The following is an 18761-nucleotide window of genomic DNA, read 5'->3' on the forward strand; positions in this document are numbered from 1 at the left end:
CTTTTTTTTCGTCGGGCGAAACAGTGGCAGAAAAGTGCTACTTTTGAAGAAAAGTAAACGCGGAACTGAATTCGAAAAGTAATTTTCTTCTATAAAAGTAAAGTAAGACTAACAGTGAATGCAAAATGCATTTTTCATGAAGGGGAAATCCATCAAAGCCAATAGCTTCTTCGATGTCTTTACCTACGCAGCAAAAGACTCATATTTATTATTTTTCGAATGCTTCCCTCTCCCCCATGGTTCTTATTTTATTATATTTTTTTTATTTAGAGATTTTGATATTACCCCTGAGGCATGCGATGTTGCCGCAAAAACAATTTGCACCCTCTTTCTTGGAAGGTGAAAGTGCGAACTGGTTTAAGGGGGATGGGGGGGGGCAACCGTATGATGTAAACATAGAGCGAAAAAAATGGCGAAAGAAGTTTGGCTTTTAGTTTCTTTTCATTCGACAAGGGGTAAAAAATTCGTTTTTTCGCTTTTCTGCGTTGTGAATCAAAATATTTTATATACCTCGGGCGAAATATTATCTTTCAAACGCAGATATTGAAGCTCGAATTATTCATTAGTTTGGAGCAGTGTCGCAAGCAGTGTAGCTGTGAACTTTTTGTTCAATATGTTAAAGTCTATTTGAATATATAATGTGCAATGTCTTTTTTTCTTTCTTTCCCGTGTAAAATGGCCTTTAAGAGCATAAAAAATCACCATATTTTTGCATCTAAATAGCACTTAACTAATCAAAAGATGATAATCTAAAATATTCAAGTCCATTTATTAATGTAAAAAACGAAAATAAAATTCCATGCATACGAAATGCATTTGGAGATGCAGTTTGTAATCACTTAAAATGGAAGCACATTATGTTTTTTTTCCTCTGTGTTCTCTAATGAAATCTTCTTGCTTATAAATATTGTTTAAAATTATTTTTTAATTTGTACTTAACAAAATGTATGTATGATATACATATACTTGGTTTTAAAGCCCCTTAACAATTTCTCTTGAATTTAGCAACTATTTAATATTTTAATATGGAATAAATTAGTAAACCTAATTCCACCAAGTATTGAAAAAAAATTTTAACATTTTTCAAATTCGAAAACATTATATCTCACTGTTGAAAATGCATTTAAATGCTAAAGTTAACGCAGTAAAAAGAAGATGAAATAGTAATTTAGTAGGTTTGATATACATTATAGAACAGTTATAAACTAAAGTAAACCGTTTTACAAGATATATCAAACCTTCTAAATTATTATTTCATCTTCTTTTTACTGCATTAACTTTAGCATTTAAATGCATTTTCAACAGTGAGTTATATTTTTTTTGAATTTGAAAAATGTAAATTTTTCTCAATGCTTGGTGGAATTAGGTTTACTAATTTAGATTTATCAGACCATGAAACAGTACTGTAAAACAAAAATGTACAAAATATTGTAGTATTTTTTCTAATTAGTGAAGTTACGAAATAAATGCACTTGGGTAGCTGGAAGGACAAGTGCATTTCATGAAATAATGATAGTTGGAGAAAGGCCTTGAAATAAGATATAACCATTAGTTTTTGCTCAAAATAGAGGGTTCTAAGTGATCAAAATGTGATTCTTGTAAACATAATCGGTTATACACAAGAAGTTAATACATTTTATCTTCTAATATGCCGTACCATTGTTCAAGAAGATACATTTGTATTCTGCTTTTTAGCAGTCAAACGGTGTTTCTATCAGGGCTGCGGATTTGGAAGGAAGATGGCCAACCATGACTCCAGAAATTGTAAAATATTTCACACCGACTCCGACTAATTTATTTCAAAATCAGTCGGATTTCGACAAGAAATGGCAGAGTTGCGAACTCAGAGGGAAAATGACCGACTCCTACACTTGAAACCTTGAAACTTTGACTCCCGAATCCGACTCCTTTACTCCAAAATCAGTCCGACTTCAACTCCGCAGCCCTGGTTTCCATTTTCAAGGAACAGATTCAGTAGTTGGACATTGTTTCAAGTTTTTATGAATCCAAATAGCAATTCAGGATTAAAAAAAAAAAAAAAGTTTCATTCTCTAATAGGTATTTTTGGTTTTAAGGTCTATTTTAAAAACTAAAAAGATGCTTTTTTAAGTTCAGATTAGTTTCTACCAGTCACAAGAGCATTTAAAACAGTTTTCACTCATCAAAAGATGCATACTGTATGTTTATTCTTCCAATGGACTTTTACATTTCAAGATCCGTAAAACAGTTGAATATGTTTCTAAACTGCATTTTCTGGCATATGTAAATGTTTCTTTTTTCTTTAGACGGTTATGTTTTTACAGAAAAAAAATTAATGCGTTTTGAGGAGGTCAAAGTACTACAAACAAATCACTTCCTTAATTTCAAATTCAAAGTGCTAGTACTCTCAAGTTACATTTTCCAACAAACAAACAGTGAAACCTTTCTTATATTTTACACAAATTAAGAAAACTAAAATTAAAAAAGGTTAATAGTTTAAGAATCTGCCCAAAATCAACTACAAACTGTTGCTAAGTGACTTTTAAACCGTCTTTGGCTACGTGCCGCACATATTTAGCACATTGTGCATCTGGGGATAAATTCCAATTTTCGTTCTGAGAGCCGATATTTTAAGCACCTTTAACAACACTGATTTAGTTTTTGTAACGTAACTACTATCCATTTCATATGAAATTAATCTGAAGTGTCTATGTTCAATGTTTTTCATACTGTTCTCATTTCAAATTTTGCCCTTTGTGCAGCAACCTATATTTGAATTGTTATCTGCTGTCACATTTTTTGATCCAAAAACATACATTTGGGTGAGTAAAAAAGTCTTCAAAGCAATATAATTGAGTTTTAAAAACTATTTGGAAATTACATTTTCTTAACTGCTAACTCCTATGTGATACTTTTACAGTCTGAAATCAAACATTTGTATTCGTAAAGAAACTTTAGGACAATAACAAAAATTTGTTTTTTCTTTGTCGATTGATCCTTTTAAACTTCCAACTCTTGGGTCAGAATTTTGCATCTGTTAGCAATTATTTGTTTGGTAAAGGAAAACGCATTGCAATTACCATTTTTTTTCTCGCTACATTGACTCAGGGGTGCCCACAAGGGGGGGGGGTGATGATGCAGACTGCGTCATTGAAGTTTTTAAGGGGGGAGTGTTTTTATGGGTACTTTTAACTTTTATGGGAGGATGCTCGTTCTTTGGGAGGCCTTTAATAATATTGAGGGGGTAGGACATGAAATTGATGTTGGAAGATGGGCATCCTTGCATAGACCTATATTAAATGTAGTATATTTGGTCATAGTTTCTACATTTGGGCAAACATTTATGTGATTCAAGAAAGTTTAACAGCAATTAAGAGATCGCTTAATAAACGTCCCTTGGTTTAAAAAAAAAACATATATATATATATATATATATATATATATATATATATATATTTCAAAAGAGTTTCTTCAGATAAATTGGAAACACTGTAACTTTTTTCTTTCTATTTTTCAAAAAAAGAAAACTCTGTGCTTCTATACTGCTTTTAGGAGTTAAGATGGGCCCTTTTTTTCATTTTAACCACCTAGAAAACGTGACCGAACTGAGATGTAAAAGATATCCAATTTGTTTTTAATAGCTACAAACATTTTCTTATCTCCGATAAGATGAAAGGGAGAATTAACTCGCTAAAATCCAGTTAATTGCATGTTATCTGCAATTTCAAAAGTTTGGATTTTGAAAAAAGGGGAATTCTTTTTCAACTTTTAATGTCGCATCAGAGGAAAATGAGGGTCTACTCCATTTAAAAATGAAAATAACTTACTATATGACCACCAATGAGATAGAAAGGTTAAAATCCGGTTTACAGACGGGAACTGAATCATCTATCAGTTTGCTGGAATTCCGATTTTTGCAGGCGTGCGTTATCCTCTTAATTAAACAAATTCACATTGCAATGAGCAAAACTAACGAATCAAATTTTTGCTTTTCTTCCTCATAAAGGTAGGCTCATCAAAATTATCTGCTTTCCAGTAGCATCCAAACATAGCCAGACTACATTAGTTAAAATGATCTTAATGTCATGTGAACCGATTATTTCAGAGAGGGCTTAAGTCCTACGGAAATCCATTGAACTTACGCCCTTTCTGAAATAATAGATTCATGTAGCTAATGCTACTGGCTTTCACTGTGTTATTAATTTTCGAAAATAAAATTCTGCTCACTGGTAGGCCAAACCTACATATGTTTTATTTAATTTTTTTTTTAGTTATGAATTATTCAGCATTTACATTGAATTTCTTTACATATGATTGTTGCTGATTAAATATGATTCCACTTCCTACACAAAATCTATCAATATTTTTCTTACCGCATTCGCCGCTATAAGCGAGTTTGATGGACTTTTTCAACACGCAACCTCGCCTTTTCATTTCACACAAGTTGTCGTATGTGTCCCCGTCAGAGCCGCACACGGGTCTCACAACCAACTCGCAGTTGTCATCGCACTGACAAGTTGCTTTTCCATTCCTGTCAATATCACATTCTTGAAACGATCCGCACTGGAGGTTGTCACAAGGGTTTGCTCCTGCAAAAGAATTAGTTGAGGGATTGGAAGGGATTGGTTTAGGGTATAACTTAAAAAATGCTTAATAATTTTTTTTTGTTAATATCAGGGTTTTATATATTGTGTATACAAAAATTATATCTACCGAAACAAAAAACTACCGGAACTAGCATATCTGAAAACGTATGTTGACATAAAGAAATGCATACAATTGAAAAATACGTATATGTATGAGACATAAGTTTCGGAATCCTTGAAATCCGGAAGACTCAAAATCCGGAAATTGTTTCCTTAAATTAAAATAAGGAATTTAAAAAAAAAAGTGTTTTTTTTTTCTTTTGAAATGTTGAAATTTGTTAACACTTGGATACTGGCTGTTGTTGACAATGTACTTTCAGTTCAACTTATTTTTACGTTTCTTCGACGCCGCGTCATACATAAATTTGCGTTTTGCTGTAATTTTGTAGCGATCGTTTAACATCCACTTTTAGTTCACGGTAATTTGTTTGTTTTTCTTCTTAGTACCAATACAAAGTCTATTTAACAAATGTACAAAGCTATTTTTAGAATAAATATGATATATTAATTGTACCAGTCGACAAATTGTTTAATGATAAAACTCAAAATCCATGGACTAAACGCCGAGGCAAATTATTTCAGACTTTTATTTTAGATTAATGAAGTATATCTTCATTCAGATAGATGATTAAAGAAATTTGTTGCGAACATTAACGAAACCAGTAAAAAAATCACACATAATGCACAACAAGAGAGTTTTCACTATTTTTTGAGTCATAATTCAAAATCTGTAAAATTCCAGAATCCAGAAAGGTCGGGGTCTTTAGCATTCCGGAATCGAGGTCCGATACTATACACCCAAAAATTATATATATATATATATATATATATATATATATATATATATATATATATATATATATATATATATATATATTCACACAAACAGTCAAAATACAAATGAAAAAGCAAATGAAAAAAGCGAGAACATCAAAATGGAAAATGAAAAAGGTGAACCCAGGACCAACACTTTCTCAAGGGGGGGATTGGTCCTAAAGTTCACAATGGCGTTTAATGTCGTTGATTTTTTCAATTTCTTTGAATTTCTATTTTAAAATTGTCTTAAATTGTATCTCCTGTTTTATATATATATATGTATATATTAGGGTGGTCCTTATTTATATGGGAAAAAAAAATTCGGAATTCAACAAGTGACGCCCCCTAGTTTTGTGACACTATAATAAAAAGTAACGTGTGCAAAATTTTAACTCGATCGGTCAATAATAACACGTGCCCCTAGGCCGTTGAACTTTAACACTTTTGATAATTTTCCCACAAATCTTCCGAGTTTTTACTTCAGACCCAGTACGTCGTTTCTCTTAGGTTTTCAAAATATTTTTACAGTCAGGTAGCACTAAAATTAACCTTTTTAATTACTTTATATCATCTAACGATTTTACTTTGAATAAGAATGAAATAATGCTTTAGAAACTTTCCTTAATCGTACGCTTTTCTCAATGTATCTCGATAGTGTGTATTTTTTCCCGATAGTCTTGGACGGTCTGTAAAAGAAATTGCTTTGTGACTCATATTTGGTAAATTAGTTGTGAATTTCTTCGATTAATTGTGCTGCTCTTTCAATTGTATCATTCACAATTTTCAGTATTTTACAATCTTCCCTTTAAATAGCTTAAAAATTTTGACGTGAATCAGGATCAAATAGGAAAAAAACTTTAATTATTTGCAACTTATCAAACAATTTTATTGACTCGTAATTGATTTTATAAAGAGGAAGATCTTTACTAAGAAAGTATTCTATATCACCTATACTGTTATCTGAAATTTGTTAAACAGTCATCAGACACGTCTTCCTTATCACAAGCATTTTTTGGACTAGTCTTTTCCAATCTTCAAAGTTAATTCCTTCATCCAATACGGACAAAGCTACTAGTTTATCCCCTAAATACCATAAGTGATTAATGAATTTTCCAGTCACTGCTTCTGCTGCATGTTTGTCGTCATTTTTTACGCTGCTAGTTTTTCAGATATATTATTCAAAGGAGCCTCGATTGGGTTGCTACGAAAAACAATATTTTCATACAGCATTTAATTGTAAAACAGCTTTGTAAAACGGCATTGAAGGGCTTTCTTTTCATGTAAGGTCAATTTAAATTGTTTCCTAAATATAAAAATTTTCAAACAAAAATTCCTTTTGCCACCCATGTGGCTCAGGGATAAGCTTCAAGTTGCCGAAAACATGTCCCTGTAGGAGGAAATTCACCAGGAAATATGATTACAAGTTATGAGAATTCTCTAATATTTCTCAATTCCGCTTTTTACGAACAATAATATGACATCCACTTCGTCTTTTAGACACTACAGCTAGAACAGTTAGCAATATAGAACTATCCTCTAAGATATCATATACAACTGAAGAAATATCTAAGGAATTCCGAGTAGCTGTTCAATCTTAGAACCTGAAGCTATCACGGTAATCCTGTCGGCATTCTTTTTCCAGTTACATCTGGATGTAGCTTTGTATCCCAGTGAATAACTACAAAATCTAAATTTAAATTCATGAAATTTAATTTTACCTCTCGAAGATTTTCTATTGCTCTCTTAAGGAATGTACGATTGATCACTAAGTCATTTGGATTTAAATTTACTGCATCTACATAGGCAGTAAACAAATGAAGAACATCTTGATTCCTAATGGCATTTGTCTAACAGTGATGATAGGCGAGCAGATATCAATAGTTGTCAAGCTTTTTTGCATTGAGGTAAACCAGCTGTAGAAAACAAAAGTTCAACAGTTTAGGATAGATATCCATTTCGGTTTCTAAATCTTAAGAATCGCAATAATTTGATGATAATAAAGGACTATGTACTGAAGTGGAAGAAAATTAATTTAAAGTTTAGATTTCTACATTGTTCTGATCTGGATATTTTTTTTTTAATTTATATTTTAGCTATGGAAAATAAAGTATATTTTTATGTTAGGAGTAATCGAGGATTTTTCGAAATTAATATTTTAAAAATTAAAAACTGTATAAGCATTTAGGTATGTTTATAACTAAAGAACAGCGAATTAAAATATAATTGCAATTACTTATATTTATAGCAATGAAACCTTGCGCTTCTATTTGCCACACCTATTACATACACAGGGAATTTTGTAAATCAACACCCCCAAAGCCTGGAGGAAGCAATTTGTTGGTGTCAAAGATCATTCATTAATGGTCTAGGCCATTCATTAATGGCCTATAGAATCCCTTGTGTCCATCTTGGTGGGAAGAAACGTTCCCCTGCTGCTTGGTTGGAACAAGCGCAGAAGAGCAATACGCTTGTCCCAAGGCCATTGGTGTACATGTACCCTCTGTAACATGTTAAATTTTACAGAATGAATATGAGAGAATGGACGGTCTGGAAGTAGCAGCACCTATTGAGGTTCAAAATTACTTTAAATATAAAACGTTAGAATTATTTTTACATAAAAATGAGAAAATACGCAATTTTTTCTTCAAAACTCAAAAAAGGGGGCCCTAGGGGCACGTGTTAATATTCATGGATTGTCTTAAAATTTTGCAGGGATCATTTATTTGTATAATGGAACAAATTGAGGGGGCGTCGCGCAAAATATCTGCAACTTCAAAAATAAGGACCACCCTAATATATATATATATATATATATATATATATATATATATATATATATATATATATATATATATATATATATATATATATATATATATATATATAAAGTGACTTCAACCGAAACCGCTGTACTCTAAACGGTTAAAACGAAGTAGTAAATCTTTTTAGTTATACGATTGTTTCACTTTCGTCAAATTATTTTTATCTGAGATTTTGGGATTATTATCCATATAAATGATAGCTAGAGCAAGTAAACAAATAAATTACAATAGATAAGCAGTTAATAAGAAATGTAATGTATTTGTTTGGCACTGCTAGCTTTCGGTAAACATTTTATTAAAAATCTGTAAATCATTAACATGAAGTGATTTCACTCTTGCGAACTGTAAATGAACTCTTTCATCCTGATTGACAAGAAAAAACACACAAACTCTTTCCTATTTTTTACGTCTCTTGCTTTTTTTTTCTCGAATTCTATGGGATTTTCAACAAAATTTTTTTTTGTTCTCTCCCTTATCACAAGAGCTGATTAGTTCTAGAGATAAGCATAATGCTTTGTATTTACAGTAAGAAGAAAAAAAAAAACATGCAGGAACTTTCTTTCTGCGGAAAGCAAAGAAATAAATTGACTGAATTCAAGCACAATAAAGTTTTACATCACATTTTAACTATTATATAGATTTAGTTGGGATTTTTTTTTCATTTAGTGTTAAAAATATTTCATAAAATTAGTCCTGGCTTCTTAGTAATTTAAGCAGTTACCTTGCAGTTATTATATTTCTGAGTTCTCAAGAAAATGAACATAAAGTTTTTGAACAAGACAATTAAGTTTAATATTTAAAAAAAAGTAAGTCTGCAAATGAATCCAAATTTTAAAAGCACTCGTTCATTTTAAACTGTGAGTTGTTTTTTACCAAAAACTTTTCATTTTTATGCACAAGATTCCGCCTGTGTCACTTTTTTTCGTCTAAACGAGAAAAAAAAAAACACTCACAGAAACATCAAAAAATGCTCTAAATAGCATTTTTTTGTTATTTTTTTCAAGTTTGAAAGAAAATTACATTTTTTTTACTGCAGTTGTCCAATCAAAACAAAAATGGGGTGGTTGGGATGCATAAAAAAAAATCCCTGCTGAATTTTTGATGAAGAGAAGTACAATTTGGTAGCTAAACAAGAAATATGTTATTTCCCAATTTAGTTACAAAAACTTTTGAGACTTGTAAAGGTGTTTTGATTTAAAAGCATTACAAATGCACGTCTGCATAACGTATCAGTAATATTCTAACCTTATCGCAAAATAAACAAACGGTCACACGCGTGCACGCGCTCACACACATATGCATACATAGTCAATTTCACGGGTAACTGACTGACGTTTTTAGAGCAAAACAGTGTGTATTTTGCCACATTCAAAGCAAAATATACGCTGTGCAAACGATATTTTACCCAAGATTATTGTATCTTTTAAGCTGACTTTAATGGTATAATTTAATTCTTGAAATACGTTTTGGATGATTAAAAAAATATCAAAAGCACGGTAACTGACTGACATGGTATTTTTTAAAATGTCAGTCATTTACCGTGTTTTTAGCCGATTTTTAAAAATCAACCACATGTATTTCGAGTAATCGTTTGCACAACGAATATTTTGCGTTTAACGTTAAAAAATACTTACTATTTTGCTCTAAAATGTCAGACAGTTATTAGCTGAGAACTGCGAACAAAGTTGCAAAATGACTTGATTTTCGAAAATAATCGAAATTTCAAGTACAATGCGCTAGCTAGGGACTCAATTTTTTTTTCTTTGTTTCACCTGCATTAAACAAACCTACCTAGAGGCAAGTTTTCCGCGGTATAGCGGCGTTTCGAAAAGAAAAAAAAACGTTTTTTTCGACCCACTCTATTGTGAAGTGAAAAAAAAGCTTACCACTTGAGCACTCTCCTGTGTAGATGATTCTTATGCTTTTTTGAGATTTACACGCCTCAACTCGCATTGTGCATTCATTTGTATACGTTTTACCATCAGAACCACAAACTGGACGAAAATCTGGTGAACACACGGAGTTGCAACGGCAAATAGCATTTCTGTTTTCATCCAACTGACAAACTTGAGTAGGTAAGCACTCGTATCCATCACAAGGGTCTACAATGAAGTGAAAAGAAGAAAAAGGTATGAGATTACATACATTTGGCTAAGTTCATATATTCATCTTTCACGCTAGATTGATTTTCATATTGATTGCATTCGATTCAATTTTACAATCGGTTTTTAAATATTCACTAATTTATAGTTTTATTTTTCTCTTAAACGTTTCAATATTTTAATGAAGTGGTTTGCCTTAATCTCTACTAATAATTAAAGCAGAAAAATTGGATGTCTGGATCTACAGAGTGTTTCTGAACTCTTGAGCAAAACTTTAAGGGGGGGGGGCGCACACATCCGGACAAAAAATATAATGGAAAAAATAAGGATTTCAAATTTCTTCCGAAGGAGATAGGTGACATCAAAATTTAGGGTTCAAAATTTCTAATGATCATAAAAAAACGGAAAAATTGGCCGATTCGTTTGCGGTTTTCGCAAAAAATTATTCTTTTTATTAGTATTTTCTTGAAAATACATTTTGAAGCTGTAGTTTAAAAAATGCAGATAGAGAGTGCTTTAAACTTTGGAGTAACGGACAACTATTTTTTACCGCTATTTTTGAATCTCATTAGATTTTTTCTAATGCTTGAATTTAAATTTTAAGCTCAAAATCGGAATTGTTGGGACTGATTAAGTAGTGAAAACTGAACTTTCTTCAAAGGTTGAAATACACTTTGTCACAAAAAATGTATGCATCAAGAATAAATTGAGCTGCAACCAGCAAACTCGGCATAAATGTAGTTTGGTAAGAGATGATTTCAAATATGAGTTGCCAGTGACGAAAGGATAAACACGCTATGCGCATACAAGGCGCATACAAGATGCGCAGATAAGTACGACTGAAAGTGTGAAAGCTTGTGTCAAAGGGCATTTTGACTAGGACGCACTTTTAGAGGTATACGAACAATTGTTGAATTTTTTAAAGGGATGAACAGTCGGTCTCAGAGAAGCAGGTTGGTTGTACGCGCGTATCTGCCACCACATCGGCCGGAGCGAATGTGGTAGTAGTTTAGAGTAGGTCGGTTAAGGCTTTCTAGAAGCATAAATGAGCGCGAAGCTCATACATCATAGGAGCGGCCACTGCCGTATCAACAAGGTCGATAACATTAACTCCATGCCATTTAACACTTTCCGAGAAACTGATGGTATTAAGAAAAACAATCCTGAGTAGACTGAAAGACGTTGGCGTCTCGAACCGGCGTCCATTGCGATGGTTTGAATTTTCGCTGCACATGATTAGCTGGTTTGTGACAGACAGGAGACATGTTATCTTTAATGATGAATTCGGATTTAGTCCAATTGGTTATAGGTAGTGATGTAAAATACCTGGGTATTTATTTTTAGGGGTAAATACCCAGGGTATATACCCGGGTAAATACCCAAAATGGGTATTTACCCGGGTATTTATTTCAGAAATTTATATTCGACTAAAATACTTTTCTGTCTATTCCACTATGTATATATATAACCAACCATATACAAAACAATAAATTTTTGCCCAAAAATTGTACTTTTATCACATATTTAAAGAATTATTGTGTGAAACAACTTAGCAATCTAATATGATATTCACATTAAATGTGTTGGATATACCTAATCAATGTTGATACCCAAATTTCAGATATAAAAAGCCATTCTACAAAAAGTAAAAAGCTTAACTGGTTACAAAAAAAAAAGCAAACATCAATTTTTTTAAGGTTCTAGTCTTTACAGCCCAGTAATATGTCCCTGCATGGCATGAGCACTTAAAATTCACAAAGCCACTTCTACTATTACACTGGTTCCACGTAAATTTCTCCACCATAACAAAATATTCATTCTGTCTAATCCTTCCCACAATATTTTCCTTCCCCATATCCCAGTCTTTTTCCTATAATGAACAAGTTCAGTCTTCAGTTGAACACTATCTAATTTCATATGCTTCACAACTTGATAGATAAACGTTAAACCATTGGGTGGTTTCAGATCCCCGCCTTGCATCATTGGATCCAAAATATCTGCAGCAAGATGAATTGGACCAATGCCAAATTCTTTCCTTTCTTTAAACTTATTCAAAATTTCTCTTTCTTCATTTTTTTGAAAAGGGGACATATGAAGCTGTTCCAGTAATGTGATCTGTAATTTGTTGAACTGCCTATAGACCAAATGTATTTGCAGATCATTTAACTCAAGAGATAAAATCAACTTCACCATTGGTTCTAAAATATGAACCATTTTATCAACATGAAGCCAAAAAACTTCATCATGGAGCCTTTTCTTAAATTCACTGGACAACTGTGATTCACTGACTGTTAGAGTTTGAAGTACAAACTTGTTAGCTTTTAAGCTTTGGAAACAGTACAAATAACTGCACCATCTAGACTTTCACTGGAAGTTTTAAAAACCTCTTGGTTTTGAATTTTGACGAACATTGCTTGTAATTCACAGCTTTGTTTTATCGTTTTCACAATTTCAATTGTATGCCACAGAAAAAGTGATTTACACTGGAATTTTTTTTTTTTTTTTGCTTATTAATGTGAAAACTGTTTTATAATTGCCACATTATCACTTAAACAGCAATTAAATAAATAACATCATAGTCTTAATAACTTCTCAGTTTATTCTTCCAAACATCCCTCATGCTTTTTTTTTTCATTTTGGATATGACTAACCTAGATTGTGACTTTGAAATCCTGAAGTTCATCATTGAATTGCTTATACTTCTCCAATTATGGCATTGAAAAGAAAGATTCTTTGGTTCACGGTGTGTTTCTTTCATAATTTCATCAAGTCTTTCAATAAAAAATATCATAAACTGTGTAATACATATGTATGTATCAGTTTTACCAATTATTTCATATTTAGATTTTTTTTTTAAAACCCCATTCACTTTTTGCATTTTTTTTGTAAAATACCCAGTTTTGGGGTATTTACCCAGGCCTAGGGTAAATACCCAAAAAATATTTACCTACCCGCTGGGTATTTACCCGATCCACATCACTAGTTATAGGTAACCTATTTCACTCGATATCACGCCTTGTACAGCTGCTAGAGGACACTGTACAACTTACGGTTTTGTAACCTTTATTGTGTCATAACTTCTTAATAAAACAATTTTTGGTTCTGAATTTGTAATCATTTCCTTATCTAGTCATAGACCAAATACATTTGAAATTTCGGGAAGATCGCTCCTTTCCCTCTCCTCCTTTTCTGTGTTAATGTTTTTTGTGGCAGAGTGTATTTTAACTTCTGAACACAGTTTAGTTTGCGCGACTTAATCACGCCCAATGATTCTAATTTTGAGCTGAAAATTTAAGTTTAATTCCACGCATTAGAAAAAATCTAATGAAATTCAAAAATAGTTGTTCGTTACTGCAAAGTCTAAAGCGCCCTCTATCTGCATTTTTTAAACTACAGCTTCAAAATTTATTTTCAAGAAAATACTGATAAAACGAATAGTTTTAACGAAAACCGCAAACGAATCGACCATCGGTTTTTTGTTTTTTATGATGATTTGAAATTTTGGACTCTAAAATTTGGCGTCCTTCGTAAGACGTTTGGGGCCCTTATTTTTGTCGTTGTATTGTTTATCCTGATGTGTACTATCACCCCGTCAAGTTTTCCCCAAGAGTTTACTAACACCCTGTGACGTGCACAAAGCCTCGACTATTCGGCCGATATTCATGAAAATTAGCAAAAAAATTAGTTTGTAGCCCAGTGGTCTGCACCAGGGGAAGTCTTTTCATCCTGTCTCACCCCTCTGTCATCATGGGCCGGACATCTGTGCAGGTGGCAAACGGCGGTTGGTGAGAGAATATAGAAGGGGACGGGGCCCTTTAAGGTAGATAAATAAACCTTGTATTTTTGCTTCTTTTAACTGTTGGAAAGTCTTCTTAAAGCTACACGAACCAAACTATACTATTCTCTAAGAACGTTTGTAAAATGTTATTCTTACCACAGACGCCAGTGAATTTCACTTCAATGTGTCTCATTTCTCTGCAAGATGTCTTTTTCAGCTCACATGCGTTACGATATTTTTTCCCGTCTGACCCACAAACAGCGACAGCATCGTCGTCGGAGAATGAGCAACTTTCGGCACAAACACATTGCGCTGACTTCCCATCAAGAGTTGTCTTGCAGGAAGAACCATACCGGCATTCTTTACCTTCACATGGATCTTGTACAACTAAATTGAAACACAAATTAATAAACCCACTTCCATGGGGAATTCCATCCGTTGAGAATGTGAGAATACAAGTTCGCAATAATACCAGTAGCCTGTAATTTCGATTTTCAAACCAGTAGTGAGGATTAGGATGGGTCGAAAGAAACAGTAGGTAGGAATTTTAATTTGCAATTTCCTACTAAAAGCTGCGAATTTGTAAGTGCAATACAAGTATAAAATATTATCGAATTTGAACAACTACTAGAGTCCTCTATCGAGGCTTGGTTTTCTCCACAACTATGGGAAAATGGTCAGTTTTCAATTTTTTTATGAAAATATAAATGTTTAATATATCTTGTTCTAATGGCATTCTTTTCTAATGCCATTCAAATGTTTCTTTTTGACCTCATTCCTCATATCTAAAAGAAATATTTACATTTTATTGAGTTTTCAGTCCGCACTATGCCGTAAAGTTACGTGAAATGATTCAAAAATTGACTTTTTTATAGTTTTAGTTTTGCACATTTTAAGTTTTCTTTTTTTATAGTCCAGTTATTATGTTTTTCAATGATTTCGTTCAATGCTGCTTTTAGTTGCAAATGCAATTTAAAGTTTTATGCTGGTTAAACTGTTTACACCCATGTTCGTTTATCAGAATTTTCATTTTTATGTGGACTATCTAGGTTCCCAAAGAGTACAATTTTCTTCTGCTGAAATTTATCTTTTCACTTTTATACAATAAAAATTTTCAAAATCATAACTGCGACAAGATTTATGTGACACGATACATTATGAATTCGGATTTTTAGTCGCTTTTTAAATAGCATATTGAAAATTTTAAATATATTTTCATCAAGTTCCCCTTTTTTTCAGGCAGGAACGAAATTTTTGCATTGTTCAAATTATAATACATCTCATTATAATAAATTCTAGTCTTTTAAGTAGGGTAAGCGGAAACTTTATTTTGTTCTAATCGTATCGAGTATTTTAATCTGATTCTTCCTAAAATGGGGGAGTGGCGTTAAGCATATCAATTTAAAAATAACAATTTTAGAAACAGGTCATTTTTTAAGTCCATATAGTGCCAATTCATCTATTTAGATTGGCTTTCGGAAATCAGCTTCCTTTTTTTCCCCCACATAACAATTTTCAGCGAGTATATTTATTAAATCCGACCGTGTATGAAAAAAAAGCCGAATTTATTCATTAATTTTTTAAATAGCCAGCATTAGGATTTTGGTATGGACACATTCCTTAAAATGTTAAAAAAGGTGACAAAAACTATTTTTTTACTGAGCAGTTTTTAACGTGAATAATTAGGACACTTTTTAAAGTTTATTTACTTATTTATTTATTAAACGTATTGCACACTACAGACAAAATCCAATTACAGTGGCAAAAATAATATAAAAACATCAATTAAAACAAATTATTTATTAAACCATTTAAAACATATAGGCTTAAAATTCTAAAATGACATGTTAAAAATATCTAAATCAATTATTTAGTGTTATAAGGATAATTTCTTCTTAATAAATTTTAATTACTATAAATGTCTCAAAAAAGGGTAATTCAACAAATATCATCTTCTTTTCCATAATTCCTCTTGAATATCAATTCGGAAAAATATCATGAAGTGGTTTTCACATGTCAACTTTTTTTGGCATAATATTTTGATCTGCAGTGAAATATACATACCACAAGCTCCTTGACGATCCAAGAAGATTGGGCGCTGTTGAATACAGGAAGACAGACGTAGCTGACACTCGCTGGAGTATGTGACACCGTCATTTCCACACAAGGGAGCAAACACTTCAGGACAAGTTTGTCCACAGCGGCAATAAGCTCGATTGGTCGTGTCATCAACAAGACATTCGGCACCGAACGTGCAGAGCATTTTATCACATGGATCTAGAAAAACATCATATTCATTGAGCAGTACTCGAAGAAATTGATTTATTTTGTGACGTTAGGTCGATATTTATCAGCGTTTTTTTTTTTTTTTTTTTGAAGTTTAAAGGGAAAAAAATAGCGTAAACTTTTGGTTTATATTTTGGATCATTAGCTTGAATCTCACCCTGTTTTTGGCACATTTGGCTTGCCTCGTTCTGTTTTTGGAACTATATCTTGTATTACATCTCATTTCGGAAGTATTTAGTTTTGATACTTACGCAAAAAATACGCATACATATTTACATCACCTGCAAACAATTACAGTCAACTCTCGGTTACTCGAAATCCTATGGACCGGCAAAAAAGTTCGGGTTATCGGAAGTTCCTTCTCAACAATTATTTTTATTTTCGTTTTCACGAATAATAAATAATGGAGAGTTAGAATTGGTAGTTCGAGTTATGAGAAGTTTCCACAACAGTCTCAAGAGTTTAGTACCCGATAAAAACTTCGAGATAAAGGAATATTTGAGTTATAAACTTCGAGTTATCGAGATCTGACTGTACTTTTTATTATTCATTGGTAGTTTTTTGTAAGTTATTAAAGCTCTGTAATTATCTATTTATGTTTTGATTTTCTGAACAATGGATGTGAAGAAATATTTTAATGCTGGTGCATTTTTATTGAAATTAATTTTCCTCATAATTTTGAAAAAAAGAAAAAAAAATGATAAAAGATTATTTTACAAAAATAGACAAATAAAAATAAAAAAGACCGTCAATAAGTTCAATTTTCAAGATAAAATTCATCAAAAGGGGATTTTTCAGTTAAAAATGTATTGTTCCCACTCTATTATCTCTGGAATAATGTGTTGGGTGAATTATAATAATCAATATAATTTATTTTGTTGAATGTTTGAATATTAAAATATTACAATGTTAATATTTTCTGCTTTTTTTACAGATACCTATAAACTTAAAGGAATATTTGGCAGAAGAGACATTAATTTAGTAGAACGGGGAAATTTTTACTCCCACTGAATGCTAACGTTCACAAAGTTGAAACCAGAGATAATATCTTTATTTTGACGGAATTTTCTGATATATTCTACTTCTGAAGATTCTCTGAACTAATATAAAATAAACATTATACTTTGCAAACAATGAGAGTTAAGCGGTTGTGTCGCAAAATATACCCTTTTAATACATCTCACCCCCTTCGCGAAGAAAAATATATTAGTCATGTCTTTTGCAACACTTCCAGTGTATAAAACTTAAACAAAAAATGACAAATATTTTTTTAAAGCCTTAAAAAAGTAAATAGTCGCATTTTATTCTTTTTTTCCAGACATTTCAGTGCGTCGGGAGATAAGAAATATTATTCAATGATTGGAAAGCGATAGCTTTAAGCAAGGTAAATTAGATAAAAATGGAACAACGTTTAAAAGCACAAAAAGGATAAAAAGTTTTTAAAAACGCAGACATGTTTCGGAGGCAATAGCCTCCTTCCTCAGTGCGAAATGAACAAATGGATGAATCAAGGTCAAGGGAGAGGTTAGAATACGTCATATTTTGCCTCAGCACTCGCTGATAGCTGATTGGTCAATGTTTTTTCCGGTTACGCATTTAAACTCTCCCTTGACCTCGATTCATCCATTCGTTCATTTCGCACTGAGGAAGGAGGCTATTGCCTCCGAAACATGTCTGCGTTTTTAAAAACTTTTTATCCTTTTTGTGCTTTTAAACGTTGTTCCATTTTTATCTAATTATTCAATGCCTTTCCAAATTTTTTCTTTGGCAAATTTGTCGTCCTCAATCGCAACTTCTCTGCACTTTAGCGACTTGAAAATAAAAGAAATCGTTTTCTCGAGTGTAACCTGTAGTACATGCTCAAAAACAATCATTCTAATTCTAAAACCAGAAGTTCGTCCACGGATCAACTCTGTCACACCGACGTTTTTGTGATATTTTTGTAACCTAAACCAAATACACTATGAAATTTGCGGAAACTGAGTGTAATGCAATTTTTGTGAATGCAAAAATTTTTGAAAAAATAAAAAGTTCTCTTTAAATTGAAAAATAAAAAAGAAAATGTCTTTCTGACATCGTAATACACGCTGTAAATTTTTGTCTTAAAGTTTAAAAAAATAAATCTTTACTAATAATAAAGCTGAAAATGTCTCGATCTCTGTCTGGGTGTTTGGATATCTGTGACGCGCATAGCGCCTAGACCGTTCGGCCAATTTTCATGAAATTAGGCACAAAGTTAGTTTGTAGCATGGGAGTGTGCACCTCGAAGCGATTTTTTGAAAATTTGATTTTGTTCTTTTTCTATTCCAATTTTAAGGACATTTTCCCGAGA

General features: G+C 32.2%; 1 protein-coding gene across 1 annotated transcript in view; it reads right to left on the minus strand.

Annotated features, from left to right (window-relative positions):
- Positions 1-16406, minus strand: part of LOC129225014 (agrin-like) — a 79057-nt gene extending 62651 nt beyond the window's left edge. The window contains exons 1-4 of the mRNA XM_054859561.1: positions 16208-16406; positions 14300-14530; positions 10150-10365; positions 4353-4628 (exon numbers count right to left, since the gene is read on the minus strand). Of these exons, the coding sequence (XP_054715536.1) occupies positions 4353-4628; positions 10150-10365; positions 14300-14530; positions 16208-16406 (922 nt within the window). The remainder of the gene's footprint in view (positions 1-4352; positions 4629-10149; positions 10366-14299; positions 14531-16207) is intronic.
- Positions 16407-18761: the final 2355 nt, after the last annotated feature.

Source organism: Uloborus diversus, chromosome 6 (genome assembly GCF_026930045.1).
Source record: "Uloborus diversus isolate 005 chromosome 6, Udiv.v.3.1, whole genome shotgun sequence".
NCBI classification, from domain to species: Eukaryota; Metazoa; Arthropoda; class Arachnida; order Araneae; family Uloboridae; genus Uloborus; species Uloborus diversus.